General features: G+C 45.0%; 1 protein-coding gene across 1 annotated transcript in view; it reads left to right on the forward strand.

Moving 5' to 3' along the window:
• Nrx-IV (neurexin-4) overlaps nt 1–17,301 on the forward strand; it is a 73,273-nt gene that overhangs the window by 3,795 nt on the left and 52,177 nt on the right. The window contains exons 4-8 of the mRNA XM_089547922.1: nt 1,374–1,515; nt 4,210–4,413; nt 6,808–6,977; nt 9,828–10,001; nt 14,362–14,520. Coding sequence (XP_089404048.1) covers nt 1,374–1,515; nt 4,210–4,413; nt 6,808–6,977; nt 9,828–10,001; nt 14,362–14,520 — 849 coding nt within the window. The remainder of the gene's footprint in view (nt 1–1,373; nt 1,516–4,209; nt 4,414–6,807; nt 6,978–9,827; nt 10,002–14,361; nt 14,521–17,301) is intronic.

Raw genomic sequence — 17,301 nt, forward strand, 5'->3', positions numbered from 1 at the left:
GATCATGCAGGCTTTCTTAAAGGATACTCGACAATAGACCATATTGACACTTATCAATCAGGTGACAAAGAAATGCACAGAATATAGCCAACTCCTATATATAGCATTCATTGATTACGAGAAAGTATTTGACTCAGTTGAAGCCTTGGCACTCATGCAGGCATTGTGGAATCAGGGTGTAGAAGAGCCTTATGTGAAAATACTGGAAGATATCTATAACAACTGCACAGCTCCTGTAGTCCTTCGTAATGTCAGCAATAAAATTCCTATACAGAAAGGTGTCAGGTAGGGAGACATGATCTTGCCAATGCTATTGACCGCCTGTTTATAGGAGGCGTTCCGAGGCCAGTATTGGGACCAGTTGGGGATAAGAGTTAATGGAGAGTACCTAAGTAATCTGCGATTTGCTGATGACATCTCCTTGCTAAGTCACTCAGGAGATGAGCTGTGAGCTGCAATGCATGATCAACGAGTTAGGCAGGCAGAGCAGAATGGTAGGTCCTAAAATTAACATGCAGAAAACCAAAGTAATGTTCAACAGTCTCACAAGGGAACAGCACTTCACAATTGATAGGTGCTGGAAGTGGTAAGGGAATATGTCTACTTAGGGCAGGTAGTGGCCGCTTATCCAGATCATGAGAGGGAAATAACTAGAAGAATCAGAATGGGGTGGAGCACATATGGCAGGTTCTCCGAGATCATGAATGGCAGTTTACCAATATCCCTCAAGAGAAAAGTATACAACAGCTATATCTTACCGGTGCTCACCTATGGGGACAACGCAGCGAGCTATGGAAAGAAAAATGATAGGTGTAACGTTAAAAGAGATCAGAAGCGTGTGGAGTGGGTGAGGGAACAAACGCGGGTTAATGACATCCTAGTCGAATTCAAGAGGAAGAAGTGGGCTTGGGCAGGGCATGTAATGCGAAGGCAAGGTAACCGCTGGTCTTAAAGGGTAACGGAGTGGATTCCAAGAGAAGGCAAGCGTAGCAGTGGGCGGCAGAAAGTTAGGTAGGTGGATGACTTTAAGAAGTTTGCAGGGATAAGGGGGCTGCAACTGGCAAAGGATAGGGTTAATTGGAGAGACATGGGAGAGGCCTTTGCCTTGCGGTGGGCGTAGTCAAGCTGATGATGATAATGAGCGAGCTTAGTGCAGGATGTCTGCTTAACATTTTTTTCTTCTTCTTGGCACTTCTTAGTGTGGAAAGAGGTCAAGCAGAAATCAGTACGTAGCATAAAGTGCTGACCTTGTGTTGGTGATTAGACAGGCAGTAGGAGAATGTGGAGACAGATATTTGTGCACACAGCAGTTCTGGGCAAACATCGTGTGCGGTATCATTGCAAAGGTGGCTTCTTTATCTCCTGTGCTACAGCTGTTCAGAGGAAACAGTGATGGTGACTCAGAGGTGTACAACACCTTCGACGTGCCCATCATAGCCCAGTACATCCGCATCAATCCAACCCGCTGGAGGGACCGCATTTCACTTCGGGTGGAGCTGTACGGCTGTGAATATGGTGAGTGTGGGCTATCTCTTGTTTTGATGGAAAGGCTTTTCAACCTAGATGCATGGGCTAAGGTGAGCTGGATTGCATCCAGAAGGCAGGACACTATAAAAGTAGTGAAAGGTTAGGATGGCCTTGTGTCTTATCTCCATTTTATTATGCCACTTCTGTTCAAAGGAAGAATTGTCTGAACAGCTGGCTTTGGTTGGCAGAATGGTTTTCATAGCAGATGTTCTTGATTTTTATTTAATTGCTGTTATCTTTTATAATAAAAGTGCCTCAAAAGCAGCTAAGCTGGACAAGGGACTGTAATCATCCAGCTGGTGGCTGTGTTGCTTTGTATTGCATTCATGTCTGCATATGTATTTGTAGATACAAATCCAATGGTTTAGTGCATAAATGTAGGGGCTGGCACTTCACAGGCATTTAACTGGTTGAAAGGAAAATCAAGCTCTTTAAGCACTTCAGTCTGCTTAAAGGAGCCCTGTGACGTAGATAAATCACGAGGTCTTTATTCTTTGTGTGTGGAGTAAGGGACATTGTGACTCCTGTACGCCCATATTTATTATTTTAATCTTCTCCAGAAATGCTCGTTTCGAGCCAATAAGTGTTGCAACGCAGCGGCCATTTTCGGCAGCAGAAATGAGGTGGCACCCAGATTGAGCACTGCCTTTGTGATTGGTGTGGCCTCCAGTTTGCATATTGTTCTTTTATACCCGCGAAATGCACCCAAAATATTATGTCTCTGAGTACTCAAAGCTTTTCGCATGCCGCAAAAACTGGAAAGAAGCAGTAAAAGCGAACGAAAACTAATAACATTAGGGGTGACACTTTCCATTCCGCTTCAAACCTTCAGGTGTGAGTGCTGTTCAAACCACACCAAGAAGGCAGCAAAAAAAAAAAAAAAGCCACTAGACACACCTTGCCCAAAAATGTAAAGAGAAAGACTGGGCAGGGGATGGGAGGTGAGTTTGGGGGAGGTGGGGAGAGCCGACAGCCTTCCAATACTACCAACAAAGAAACATCGGGGAGCTTCCTTTGTTGTTGGTCACCCCTGCCCTGTCTATGGGGGGACGATTCCCCGCATACACGGGGGGAGGATTCCATTAAAATGTGCGGCTGTGGGCTGCCCTGATAAAGCAACAGTTGTATGCAAGCTTCCGCTGCATGTGCGCTAGGCACAATTCTGATTGGTAGCACCCAATCTCAGTACTGAGTGAGTGAAACATGTTTTCATCTGATCTTTCCATTTTGAATTTTCGATAACTTTCGTTTGATAGTTTGATAGCTCATAGTTTTGATGTACGTAGTTACCTGCTAAATTGGTAAATGTTGACTCATAAATGTAGCAGCGAGGTTTTCCACCATATATGAAATGTTGCTATGTTGTCTTTCAGCAAACAAATGAACTAAAAGTCTTTGTGACGAAAAGGTAGCCTGTGATCTGAAAAAAAGAAAAAATTATCCCTTTATATTAGGTGCAGTGAAGACGTCAAAGAATTTGTACATTCGTGTGAAACTAAAACTGCAAGTGTGGTACTAAAACCATTATAATGCCTACTGAGATGAGAATATCTGTTCTGCTGTGCCTGTAAAGCATCAAAGTTTTATCTGGAAGCTGCCTTATCCTCTCATATGTCACTGCATTAGGGGAAAGAAGAGAGGGACCGTATTTATGTACAGTTTTCAAAAGTGGATCAGGTTTTACCATGAGCGTGGCAGCTTGTACAGCCCTCCAACTCTAATTTTCTTGTTTGGCGCTATAGGCAAAAACAGCGAAAACAACCAGAAAGAGGGGACCACTGAGGAGAAAAAGATGACTTTCATATTTCATTTGATCGCATAGATGTGCAGGACTGAAATTAAACTCATATTATTTGCCTTCCAAGTGTACCTTTGCAGGGAGCTTCTCTTGTGCTGCATTTCAACATAAGTGATCTGTAAACATGATCAGTATTTGAGCATGCATGCTTAATCACTGGTTGCTTGTTAGAAGCAGCATGCTGTACTGGCAGAGGAACTGGAGCCTAGTCATTGTTAGCGCGTATTTCAAACCATGTTCACCTGTGGAGTCAATCTGCAGGTGGTGTCAGTAGTGTGAAACAGGAACAGGTGTTGTGTGTCTGTGCTAATAACATTGTGGTTGTAATAGTTGCACGCACCATGGTCAGTGCGTGGAAACACCACGCACTCAGAATTGGCGTGCAGAATTGTGAACTCGTGGTGCACCTATTCACCATATTTCACTGCCTGCCTTGATGCTTGCACTTCAGAAATTGGGAACTTGTAGTTATTTACGAACAGTATGTGCTGTTGGTCTGACCTGGGGTTAATTCACATCCATAAAAATGGTCACATGTTGGCCCGCATAGAAAATATGCCTTTTATTTTGCAGCATTGAACTCTAGTGAATGGAATGTGATGGCACCTTGGTATGGCAGTCCGGTAGAGCATGAGGAACTAGGAAGGAAAATGTTGGTATCTGAACTTTTTCCCAACAAATAGACAGAGAATTTCAATTTTGGCATAGCTGCGAGTGTTCATCAAGTTTAGTGGGCCGTTGCACTGTTTGTAGAACACGATGGAAGTGTTGCGGCATAAGGATAATCTGGCATTAGAAATGCATCTCGCAAAACACTGATTTGTGTTTTGTTGCACGTGGCATGTGTGACTGAACTGCCTGTGTTGTGGTTGCTGCCTGTGCAGAGGCGGAGGCATTGCAACTTGATGGCCAGAGCTATGTGGTGATGGACCTGAGCCGCCGGCCGGTGACATCTACGGAGGACACACTGAGGCTTCGCTTCCGCACCAACCATGCGGACGGTCTCCTTCTGTACAGTCATGGATCGCAGCGTGACCTCTTCACCCTTCAGCTGGTTCACAACCAGCTGCTCTTTGCAGTGGACCTTGGTGGGTGGCTGCTTCCTTTCCTTTTATTTTTGGAACCATAGCCACTACTGGAAGTGCTCTGTCTGGAACTAGTTGAGGAGCTACACTATAAGGCTTTTTCTGCATGTGCCACAATCTGGGGCTAGATCACTCTTCCGGTTATGCTATAGTTATTGTCTCAACTGGCATTTTTTGAGATTTATCTGTCGAAAAAATTTGAAAAATTGCGAGGACACTAAGCCGTGACGACTTCCGGTGGATGTGACGTCACATCGTTCCCGTGGCTATATCGATACCCAAATTATACATCTTTCGGGTATCTTAAGGGTTGATTAAGCTTAATTACACATTTTTTCATCTAATTTGACACAATTCCAACATTCTTCCTACCATTCTGTGACAATTTTCACTATGCCGTGACGACTTCCGGTGGATGTGACGTCACATCGTTCCCGTGGCTATATCGATACCCAAATTATACATCTTTCGGGGATCTTAAGGGTTGATTAAGCTTAATTACACATTTTTTCATCTAATTTGGCACAAATCCAACATTCTTCCTACCATTCTGTGACAATTTTCACTATGCCGTGACGACTTCCGGTGGATGTGATGTCACATCGTTCCCGTGGCTATATCGATACCCAAATTATATATCTTTTGGGGATCTTAAGGGTTGATTAAGCTTAATTACACATTTTTTCATCTAATTTGACACAAATCCAACATTCTTCCTACCATTCTGTGACAATTTTCACTATGCCGTGACGACTTCCGGTGGATGTGATGTCACATCGTTCCCGTGGCTATATCGATACCCAAATTATACATCTTTCGGGGATCTTAAGGGTTGATTAAGCTTAATTACACATTTTTTCATCTAATTTGACACAAATCCAACATTCTTCCTACCATTCTGTGACAATTTTCACTATGCCGTGACGACTTCCGGTGGATGTGACGTCACATCGTTCCCGTGGCTATATCGATACCCAAATTATACATCTTTCGGGGATCTTAAGGGTTGATTAAGCTTAATTACACATTTTTTCATCTAATTTGACACAAATCCAAGATTCTTCCTACCATTCTGTGACAATTTTCACTATGCCGTGACGACTTTCGGTGGATGTGATGTCACACCATTCCCTTGGCTATATCGACGTTCACGCTGTTTCGTCAGAATTTCGATTTTTGCCTATAATTAATTAACTAATTAATCTACAGTAATCGAGCTTGTCTTCTAGGTTCGTTTTTTCCTCCTCTATCTGAAGCAGTCTTTCGTTTTCTCCTATCTTTTTTAGTTCCCGAGTTAACACGCTGCCAAAGGTGTTACACCCTCTGGTAATGGACGACAGTATGAGCCATTAAAGGCTTTCGCCTTGAAATGTTTTGGCAGAGTGATTATTGCAGCCTGAAATATTGCTGTTTTCTCAGGAGATGGCATAGATGATGGATGCATGCAACGAACAACGGTGTTGAAAAGCCAACATTGTGGCCAAGGCTGGAGGCAGTGTTTTTTCCACACATGAAGGAAAGCCACTTAATTAGCAGTAGATCCTTTTTGTTGTGACGTGCAATACTGTAGAATCCACCACTGTGGAGGTGACAAAATGCAAACCACGTGGTGGCCGTGCTGCCTTGCCACCAAGTCGCGTTGGTAGTTGTGCGCCACAGCTGCTCACGTTGCCTTGCATATAGAGTGTCTCCACTATTTCATAGCACAATTTGGGGTCGCACTCCCAAATATCATGCCACAGGACGAGTTTTTGGTGCACTCAGTGATGCCTGTACGATTGTGGGCCCTTTACTACATAGTGCTGTAGGTAATGTGCATGATGAAAAGGTGGGAAAGGGCGTCTCTGCAAGAAACAGCTTTGCCTGTTCACTGAGAGCATGCATATAGTGCTCTCTGCACTGTAAAGTGCGGCAGTTTACAGAAACTGCGGCAGTTTACATAGGCTCTGCTGCAGTGCCTAGGACTGCTTGAGTTTGTGCGCCTTTACAGTGCTGAGTGTTTCAGTAGGTGATAATGCAAAGCTTCTCATTCAGTTTGATACACTGCTTTTTACTTTGTATGCCTTGATTGCAGACTAAAGTAGTGTTGATTGGGTGTGTGCAACCGCTAAGCTTCCGCAGTTATTGGCAGTGTAGGTAGAAATTGTAGGTGTAGTAAGCTCAAGCATGACATGTACAGTTGTACAGAACATAGTATGTGTTGTGAAACACAGAGTTGAAACACAGCACAAGGTGAGGTTGTGGCAATTTAAGCCTGCCCATTTAGGGAGCACTATCTTTGGCGGTGAACCGGAATGGAGGTGCTGTTCCCTAACAGTTGCACAACCTGTGGTTTGTAGCCAGCAGTGTGTACAGGGGAAAGTGCTGTGGACACACCTGTGTGCATTGCAATTGCAGGAGGTGAAGGTGTGATTACAGAGGTGGCGTGCGGCAGCCTGCTCGACGACAACCTCTGGCACGATGTACAGATCTCTCGTTTCCGCCGGGAGCTGGTCTTCACTGTCGACCGTGTGGTGATCCGCCAACGGCTGAGAGGCGACTCCTTTCAGCTCGACTTGAACAGAGAGGCAAGCCAGCACCCTATTGGCTTTCCCTAAAGAGTGTTTTCACTGCAGACAAGATGGATTCGGGATGGAAGGGTTTTGGACACTCAGGGATGCTGCAGTTTCTGGAAGTGTACCGCACGCAACTAGGCATTGTGGTGTAAGCTTTTAAAGAGTATGGAGCAGAGAGGTGCCCATTGTGTCCAAAGATCTTGGACCACAGTTGCCTAAATCTATTGGATGCATAGCTTGAAAATACCTAATATATAGCTGGGTTGCACAAAAAGGGTTGTCAGCTGTATGTAACCATGGCAGGGAGCATGCTGTAGCTGTAATAAAATGAATGATGTAGCCACAATAAAATTAATCGTTTAGCTTCTGGCATGATTTATAAACGCTTGCCATTCGCTGTGCGAGCTGCTTTTATAGGAAAAGGGCTCGAATGAAGTCGCTTAGTGTGAGTTTTTTGACCCACTGACATCGTGTGAGGCAGATGAGGTAAGACTTGGAAGCATGTCGTGCTTTTAGTTCTTGTTTTACGTAATCTCAGTCGAGCATTGTTCTGGAATCACAGCGAAGTTAATGTGGAAACCTGTGCCAAAGTTGATGCCAAGACTTGAATTTCCATCAGAAATGTATTCTTATGTGAGAAAAAGAAAACACTCCCAAGTACTTTATGCTGGATTTGAACCCACATCTCCACGGAGCCAGTAGCATGCTTGCCCGACACCTTCGGCTACTCGGCAGTCATTACAAGAATGCTCACAGTGTTTCTAATAGGCATTCAGAGACATACACCAGCACTTGCTAGACACTGGGTTGGCCGACCTCTCCTCCTTTTCCTCTCATTAAAATTCCTTTCTCTCTCTGGTTTGGTATACTGATGACAGATGGCAGTGCTTTGAGGCTGCTGGTAGTGACTGTGTGAAAGCACACGTGGCAATGGTTTATGGGGTTTAAAGTCCCAAAGCGACTCAGGCTATGAGGGACGCCATAGTGAAGGGCTCCGGAAATTTCGACCACCTGGGGTTCTTTAATGTGTTTAACAGAGTACACTGTGGGGCCAGTTGGTCATACATAATCTGAACGAACAAACGTAGCGTTGAAATAGGACACAGAAAGATGAGGACAGGACGGGGCTACCACTTACAACTGACATCTGACAACTCACATCTATTTACCTAATGGAAAAAGAAAGAAAGTTTCTAAGACGCACTTAATGTTTGTACAACAGCCTTCATCAGCGGTTGCTATTCCTCCCCTTTTCGTCGCTTTTTTATTTTTTCTTTTACCGCATTTTTTAGATTATCATAGTTTTGCCATTCTTTCAAGTTTGCGCATGCGTGTCTTTGCTCGAGAAGGGATGTGTCTTTTGTTCATCGATTTCATTCAGTTGTAAGTTGTAGCCCCGTCCTGTCCTCATCTTTCTGTGTCCTGTTTCAATGCTACGTTTTTTCGTTCAGATTAGTTCTTTAATGTGCACTGACATTGCACGGCACTTGGGCTTCTAGAATTTCGCTTCCATAGAAATTCGACCGCCGTGGCCGGGATCAAAACCATGGCTTTTGGGTCAGCAGTCGAGCGCTATAACCACTTAGCCACCGTGGTGGCTGCCACAAAGGAGAAAAGCAAAATCATTATCATAATCGTTATCATTAATACAGAGATAGTGAACAAAACGTTTGCCGCCGAGATGCTTGGGCCAAATGGTCGCTGCAGAACTGAGGGTGAGCTAAACAGTACAGTCTTTAAGCAGATACAAGAGCAAAGTACTATATTTACTCGCATAATTTGCACCCGCACACAATTTGCGCACCCCCAATTTTTTACCTGGATTTTTGAAAAAAACAAAAACGCTTATTTTGTACTCTCCACTGCACCAGGCCACCAGCATGTAGGCGGGTGCATGCAAGGCAGGCTTGGGAAGATCGGGACGGCCGCGGTGCCGTGTGCGGGTGTGCAAGTGGTGAGGACACGGATTATGCACCATTTACCCGGCTTGCTCGTGCTGGCGGTTGCTTACTCGGGCGATCATATGCGCACGCGCCCGAATCTGAAACTACCGAACTGTTTGCTGTTCGGTTTGCCGCTAGCCGGCAGGGCCACACGCAACTGTGCCATTTTATCATGCCCTTATCTCCTTTGCCTCCCCCTACTGCTCGCTTCGCGATTGTATCATTGCATGTTTATTGCTTTCAGCTGCACACATGCCGTCATGCCACCCCATGGGGAACTACATAACATGGGGCGGGGCACGAAGGGGTGTATGTGTTATATTTGGAGCCAGCCTTTTCTTTTGGTCAGCGAGGGATGTGAGATGGGGGCCCTGTCTACATATAGGTGGCATTATACTGTATATATTCCGCGTTATGACCGTTATAGCTTTTTTACGACGTGTTCAGAAAATTTTAACGTAATTTGCGCACCCCCTTTTTGAATCCTTAATTTAAAGAAAGTGCGCAAATTATGTGAGCAAATTCGGTAATTCTTTCTTGAACCGTCATCTCCTGAACCTCTGTAAAAGGCCGGATGTGAGTTAGTCTTAGGGGGGTTTGTCCCTGCCCATCACCTGCACTGGCGACACAAACGCTTTTGCTTTGTCGTGCAGTCAGTCTCATTCTTTCACATCTTCCCCATTACACCTTGTTGCCCAGCTGTGCTGTCCCATATGTAGTAGAGAGCTGCGACTAAACTTGCACATTTGTGCTGTATGCCAAAGAGAATCATAGCTGTGCACGTTTGGAAAAGGTGCAGATTGCCGACTTGGTTTGGCAAAAAAAGTTTTGGCTGCTATGACGCCTGTGGTCGTGTGTTTCAGTGCCGGAGCGTCCTTGCTGGTGCGTCACTTGTGGCTTTTTCTTTGTTTTCTTCCAGCTCTATGTGGGTGGCATGGCAAACTTCAACCAGGAGGGCATCAAGGTGGCAGCCAATTTCTCAGGCTGCATAGAGAACCTGATGTTGAATGACACGAACGTCATATACGAACTCAAGCGAGATGAAGAGAGGTACATGTACTCCAAGTTTGGCCAAGTGCTTTACAGCTGTAGGGTGAGTATGCATGCCATTTTCTGCATGGGTGCCAACCTAGCACAAAAACAAAAGGTAGCAAAGATGCCCTAAACAAGAATAGCCATTTTGCAAGCATGACATCTGAGCATCTACAGTCAAACCCAGTTATAACGAGCAGCGATTCAGCGTGATTTGTTCAATGTATGGTATAATTCATGCCCGGACCCGCTTATAAAGAACCTTAGTAAACTTCAGTACCAAATTCATTATACACCGGGAGTGGAGGGAAAACACGCTGATGAAAGAAAGATGAGCTGGGAGTGCACAGTTGAAAGTAAAAAGAAAAAAGAAAAATCCTTCTGAACAAATCTGTAGAATACCTGAATGATACTGGGCAGAGCCGTAGAGCAAAAATGGCATTGCAGCTACGCTGTAGCATCCCTGACATCTCGTTTTTCTCTCACCTTTATTTATGGTGCCATGCTTTGATTTCGATTGTAAATCGACCCCCTCACCGAGGATTTTCAGATTTAAAAAAATAGGTAGACTTACAATCATGTAAATTTGGTATCTAGGAGGAGAAAAATCTTGCACTGGCTCTTTGTAAGCTCGTCATCCTAGTCGCGCAGCCACGCCTCAAACAACGCCCTCCAAGCATTGGAGTTCGAGTTGTACGTGGCTGGGAGTGAAGTGCGTCCTTACAAGCACATGGGCGGCTTGAACTTGCCAATGACAAGTATAGTCTCAGCTTTGAAGATCTCTCCATGTTTGTGAGGAGAACTGTCACGCAGGCCTTGTTCATTCTTACCCCCTTGGTGCTCCTAATTTTCAAGCACCAAGGTGCCGTTCAACAGCAGTTGCCAAAATAAAGCATTTTCATTCATGCTGTAGACATTGCACAGTTCATACCTCTCCCTCACAACGCGCCTCATGTCTTGAACCCCCTTCTCGATGCCTTTTGCATCGACTGCATGTCTCTCGTGTGCAGCCAACTTTCTGGGGATGGAGTAGCGGTCCTTAAATCTCTGGAGCTAGCCACTGCCCGCCGTGAACCCCTCGACGTCCAAGATGCAGGCAAAATTTTTTGCCTTCTGCTGCAGTGTGCGGACAGAGATGGGCAGGTTTCATGCATGGGCGTCCAAGAATCACTGGTTTAGGCTTCCTCAACTCATTGTAAGGTGGCTTGCGGAGGCGGCGGCCATCAGCATTCCGGCATTCGTGTGCGTTGTTTCTGATAGCCGACCTGTTTTTGAAGATGGCACTTGGCACGCTCCTCGAAATCCTGAAATGCACTGAAACATTTGACTTTTTTCGCCACGCTCGTTGCGGTGAGTAACCTCAAGTTTGTCGGAAAGCGGCAGCGCTTGTGGCTGTTTTGTCATCATGTTGCACGTTGAAGCACCAGAAAGCAAGTGTGCAGCGAGAGAGCTGCTTTCCGCGGGGCTGCCTTCCTCTCCCAAAGCCTGTGCGATAGATTCAGAGCCTCTCGCACGTACTTGATCATGCGGTAGGCGGCTGCCGAATAGGAGCGCTGCAAAGCGAAGCTGGTCAGAGGTGCGAGTTTCAAAGGGCTGCTCCCACTCCTCCTGTGTTTCACGGGTTTCACTGAAGCAAGGCCAGGCAGCATGGTTGCCCGGAGATGATCCAGAGTTGGTGCAGCCGTGGATTGATCGTGGGCGCTCAGAGTTCGATACATTCAATGTGTAGTTGGTTGTAAAAACTACATTTTACATGCATGATGCTAGAAGTACTTCTGAGTGTTCGATATAAAGCATAATTTGCTCTATTCAATTTCGTTATGTTCGGGTTTGACTGTACAGACAGATTGAATAGAAAATATGTGCCATGATATTTTCAGGACTCAAACTCAAGCATTTTTTTTTTTTTTTCATTTAGAAACAGAGAGAAGGCAATCAGTGGCATTTAAGTGGCATTTCGGCAATGCCTATTTGTGTGAAATGAGTGAGCAGAAGGAATGTATCTGCATCTGCAAATAAAAAGCCAATTCAATTCAATTCAATTCTTTGCTTGCAAGGACTGTGTCCTTGCATCACTGTTAGGTGTTCACTGCTATGCGGTCGGGCAGGGCTTTTGAAAAATCTTGTTAATGTGCATTCCCGTCACACACAACAGTCGTTTATGGAACAGTGGACTGTCATTAATTTGAACTTGCTTAATTTGAGAAACTGGTTTATTCAAACTGATGCTTTGGTCCCGTCTGCACCAGGTGCGTAAAAAAGCTCCCCTGAGCTTGAACTCTGCGTCATTTGAACCAACTTTGAGCTCCGTCCTTTGTGCTTGGGCTATCAAGAGGCAACTAATTGTATGAACTGAAACAGTAGTTTGCTCAGGTTTTGCTGTGGCATCCAGTGTGGGTGCGAACTAAGTCTACAGTAGCAAACAGCAGCAGGGTATACAATTAAGAAGGTGTCAGTGTACGACTGCAGTGTAAAAGTGCTCGATTTACTACGAAAATGGGAGCAACTAAAAATAAGTCACCTTAAAGGGGTGGAGACAAATTTTGAAGCTATAAAAAGCCTGCTATGGGATTTCTATGTATGCAAGGGCACTCACAGCCAGGTGTTGGACGCAACAAACGTTTAAAAAATATTTTAATTCGGTTCCAAAGATTACCTAAATGCTCACTCTCATGATCTAGACCCATCGCTAGCGTCATCAACCATGACGTCACAAGGGGAGTAGAAAAATTAAAGTTTTAGTGACGTCATACCAAAATACAGTGAAGTACGATGAGCGGGGCACAGCCGCGTGAGTGCAGTCGACGCACCAGCGAGCCGCGTTTGCTGCTAACCGCCATTCGCTCGGTTGCCGAAAGCTCCCAACATAAGCAGGCATGCTTTGTCGCTGCTCGAGTATAGCTGGGAGTTCTGATAACAAGGCGATCTTGTCTTTTCTTGTGATACTTGTACACCATCCCAAGCAGCGCTCAGGTACTGCTGCATGGCAGCGAAGTGTGACACCGGTTGTGGGCGCAGCTTGGGTAGAGCGGCGCAGCGATGCTTTGGCATTTCGCATCCTCACGCGAACCCGCGAAGGTGATATTAGCGTGCGAACAAAAAAAAGTCGATATCCTCACTCATTGGAATCAGATCTGTCAGAATCCGAGCTGCTGGGACTAGACATGCAGTTGTTTGTTTTCATGCGCTGGTCAGCACGTATGTGGGAAAGCAGACGATGCAGCAGTAGGTGCGTCACAACTTTTGTGGGCCCACGTGACCAAGCGAAGCAGTTGATCTTCCCCCTCTGTGACGTCACTGTACAACTCGGTGTCCCGAAACCGAAAATCGTTCACCTACAAATGCTATAATAAATTATTCACTGTGAATATATGAATCTTTGAGTGTGTATCATGCTTCCTGGAGCCATAAGAAACGTTTGAAACTAAGAACACGCGAACCACAAATTTGGTGTCTCCACCCCTTTAAGCTCTTAGTCAGAAAGTGCAGTAAGAGCTCGATGATTCGAATTTCAAGGGACCAGGAAAAATGTCCAAATTATTCTGAGGGTCAAATTATCGAATGACCCCAGAAAAACTAGCAAGAACGTTTTGCATCGCAGTAAATTTATTTGATGAAAGACTGGACAACGGCCTCTTGGTTTTAAGGTCAGAACTGTGTGCCAATGACTGTTTTTCATAGTTTCGTCAATGCTTTATTGCATGCAAATTGTCTGGAGCGTTGAATCAGGACTGTTTCAAAATGATTAGGGATCCTGCAGCGTCCTTTGCAGTGCGACATAGTAGCACTGGAGCCAGCACAGCAGCAGTGTCACATTTGAGGAGCGTTCATTGTACAAAAAGTGAATGGCACGACGAGAGTGTACTTTCAGCATGTTGGAAGAACGGAAGAACCATGTGAACAGAATCGAGACAAGTGTGCAGTGGTGCTGAAGCAGTGAGAAAACAAAAGAAAACTAAAGACCAGCGATGCACCGGGCAGCTGGGATTGACTGGCTGGCTGATGTGCGGCCAATAGCCGCTGTTGCCACATGCTGGTGCGAAGCTCAGAAAAGCGAAACCAGTACTAAGCAGTCGGTTTATTTCTCGGGGAAGGGGCTGTGCGTTGTGCGCACTTCAAAGATTTGCGGGCGACTCTGCAGCACGCAGTCCTGGTTTGAATAGAGCTACTTGGTTGATCGCTTGCTGTGCCAATTATACCTGGATACGGCCTCCCTTTGGAAACCTGTTCGATTTAACTGGTGCGAGACCCGTAGTGTCTGAATTAGTGACCATCCAACGCTATAAGCTTACGTGGGCTTTCACCAGGACTGCGCCGGTGGTTCGAATTAAGGGGAGTCAAATTGACGAGCTTTTACTGTAATCCTGAAGTGGACGTTGATGTTCTAGTTGAAACTGACAGCAGCTGTGTTCTCGTTGCAGTTCGAGCAAGTGATCCCGGTGACATTTGTTGACTCGGCATCTATGCTGAAAATTCCTGGCTACATGCAGAGCAGCATGAACTGCAGCTTTGACTTCCGCACCTTCAATGAACGAGGACTCCTACTTTACAACAAGTTTTCCATTGAGGGTTACGTTAAGGTGAGTATGACCGCATTCGTGCATCTACTTTTGCTGGCCACAAAGCATCTTCAACTGCTAGAACATCTTCAGTGGTAATACAATTGCAGTCGTAGAGAGAAACGTATTTAGCAGCTGTATCCTGCCGTTACTCACCTATGGGGGCTCACTGAAAGGGTTGAACTTGAATTGAGGACAACACAGCGAGCTATGGAAAGGAGAATGGTGGGTACGCTAAGAGACCAGAGAGCAGAGTGTGTCAGGGGACAGATGTGGGTTTTTAACATCCTAGTCGAGATCAAGAAGAAGTAATGGGCTTGGGCAGGGCATGTAATGCGAAGGCAAGATAACCGATGGCCATTAACTCTTTCGCTACCGCGGAAAAATGGACGATTTGGAGTGTACTGAAAGGAAAAATGTTTTCACAAGAACTAATACACCCAGCACATATTGCAATGCATGAAATTGTAGCTTATTAGTTACACTTCTGAATGAAACAAACAGAAGAGTTGTGTGTGCAAGAGTGAATGAACATTTATTTGTAAATGCCAAAAACACAAAAAAAGTATATAGCAAAAATAAAAATTACGGGCTGCACTAAGCCAGAACTCGATTAGACGAAAACTGGAATATACAAACTGTTGCACATGTTTATAGCTGTCATTATTCACAGTTTCAGCCATGAGAAAAAATTACTGCACTTTCCATGGCCAGTCAAGTCAGGGGTCATGACTGCGGTGCCGCTGTGAAGAGCAATCAGGGGTGAAGATGTGAAGCAGAGGTAGACTGACAGGTGCTTCACATAAGGTTTTATCTTTGTTCCTCCCTTGTTCTCTGATAGCCGAGCTTGAAGTTTCTTCTTTTTTTTCATTTCTTTGGTTGGAGCTGAATGGATTCTATGGGAGGATTGGGGGCGTGGACTTCTTTTCCCTCACCATACCCGAAGATTTCTTGAATGAGCTGCTCCCTGAAAGCCATCTAATAAAATTTGGCATTTTAGGCAATCTCTAAAACATCAGGATCGATGAAATAAGTTTTATCGATGTGGTTCAAAAGCCAGGATACTTTCCAAGTCTTGCCAATAGATGCTGCCGCCGCTGAAACATCCGCGTCCGTTACGTGCAAAAAAAAAAAAAGCGAAAAACCAATTTTGGGAAATGATTGTTGATGGCAGAGGGCCAGAATAGATTATTCTGGTATTTCAATAGATATATAGTCGTGGCAGGTCAACAATTCCAATGTATATGATGATTCCAATGAACTTCAGCATCTCCAACGGATTCACGTCTTCCCATGAGCCGTCACGCCGAGCGTATGTGTGCTTGTTCAAAATCTTCATTCATGCATACTTATTAGTGTTTCGGCACATTGTCTTCATTATTTCCGCCGTGAAGAGCATCAAAAAAAAGTCGAGAGCTCGAGCGAATCTCCGAGCGCCGCTCCGCAGCGATGTGTCGATGGGGACACCTAGCTGTCGTCTTGGTTGAAAAACGCGACGCGACCTTGAGCATTTGGCAAACTGTCTTCGCCATACGTTGTAAAGACCCTGAATCGCAAAAATATACCACTGTCATCAATTACAAAGCGTATCCATCGCAGAAAACACACAGCGAACGAAAACAGAACTTACATGCAAGTACGCGCTGACGTTCCAGGCGCCCGAGGCGAAGTCTCGCTGTCGAAACCGAAATCCGACGTTTGTACATTGTTGCCCGACTAATAACCGCTGTTTTCATCACAAAAAACGAAACCGAAACCGGCCGACGTGCTCGGTGTCAGCTTTCGCTTTCGAGGAGCGCGCGGCGATGCGGACGCCATTTTCTCCGGCTGACGCTGCTGCGGCCGTTCAAACTTTTTTTTTCATGGCGCCCCCTTATGTCAAAACACTAAAACCAAGGCTGCAATCGAAAGAGCAGTTGTTGAGCTTGCTAACTAGATGGCGGAGCACGTCCACGACGCTCCAAAATGAGCTATTTTGCGCGGACGATTTGAATCGATCATATGCGATCGATTGCCTATGGCGTGGTAGCGAAAGAGTTAAGGGTAACAGATTGGAAATCAAGAGAATGCAATCCTAACAGGGGGCGCCAGAAACTTAACGTGGGCGGATGAGATTAAGAAGTCGATGGGGATAAGGTGGCCACAGCTGGCAGAGGATTGGGTTAATTGGAGAGACATGAAAGAGGCCTTCACCCTGCAGTGGTTGTTGTTAGGCTGTAGATGATGATGATGACTCTAGCTGATGGTGACTGTAGTCATCTAGGCTGTGTGTGCTGCTTCTTCAACCATTCATCCAGTCTTGGGCACTGTTGTTTCTTCAATTCTAGTAGCATTATGTGCACATTATCTAGTTGGTGATATCATATGGCATGTTCCTGCAGGATAGGCATCACTACTAACTGAACTTTTAATTTAAAAAAAGTACCATTGGCAGTCACTACGCGTGTTTAATCCATCCTTTCTTCATTCATTGTTGTATTGTGGAAACTGATATTGTTCTAGTATAAAAGGGTAGTAATATGCAAAATAAGGAAACATGCAGTTGAGCTGACTCATGAACATTTGCTTGGTACAAACAAAGCAGTAGTAGAACCGCACTGGAATGTTCTGTTCTTGGGTGCTGCATTTTGATCGACGTTCAATAAATCCAGCAGAGCAATAAAGCTCTTTATTTATTTATGCGCACATACAATAGTTTCTGAAAGTTTGTTAAAAGAACTGATAGCTTAACTGCACATAACAAAGATTTATGAACATGATTATGTCAAAAACTTCCTCCTTAGATATTTAACACCCTGTGGA

This window comes from Amblyomma mixtum, chromosome 6 (assembly GCF_055824585.1).
Source record: "Amblyomma mixtum isolate Tamu chromosome 6, ASM5582458v1, whole genome shotgun sequence".
Taxonomy (NCBI): Eukaryota; Metazoa; Arthropoda; class Arachnida; order Ixodida; family Ixodidae; genus Amblyomma; species Amblyomma mixtum.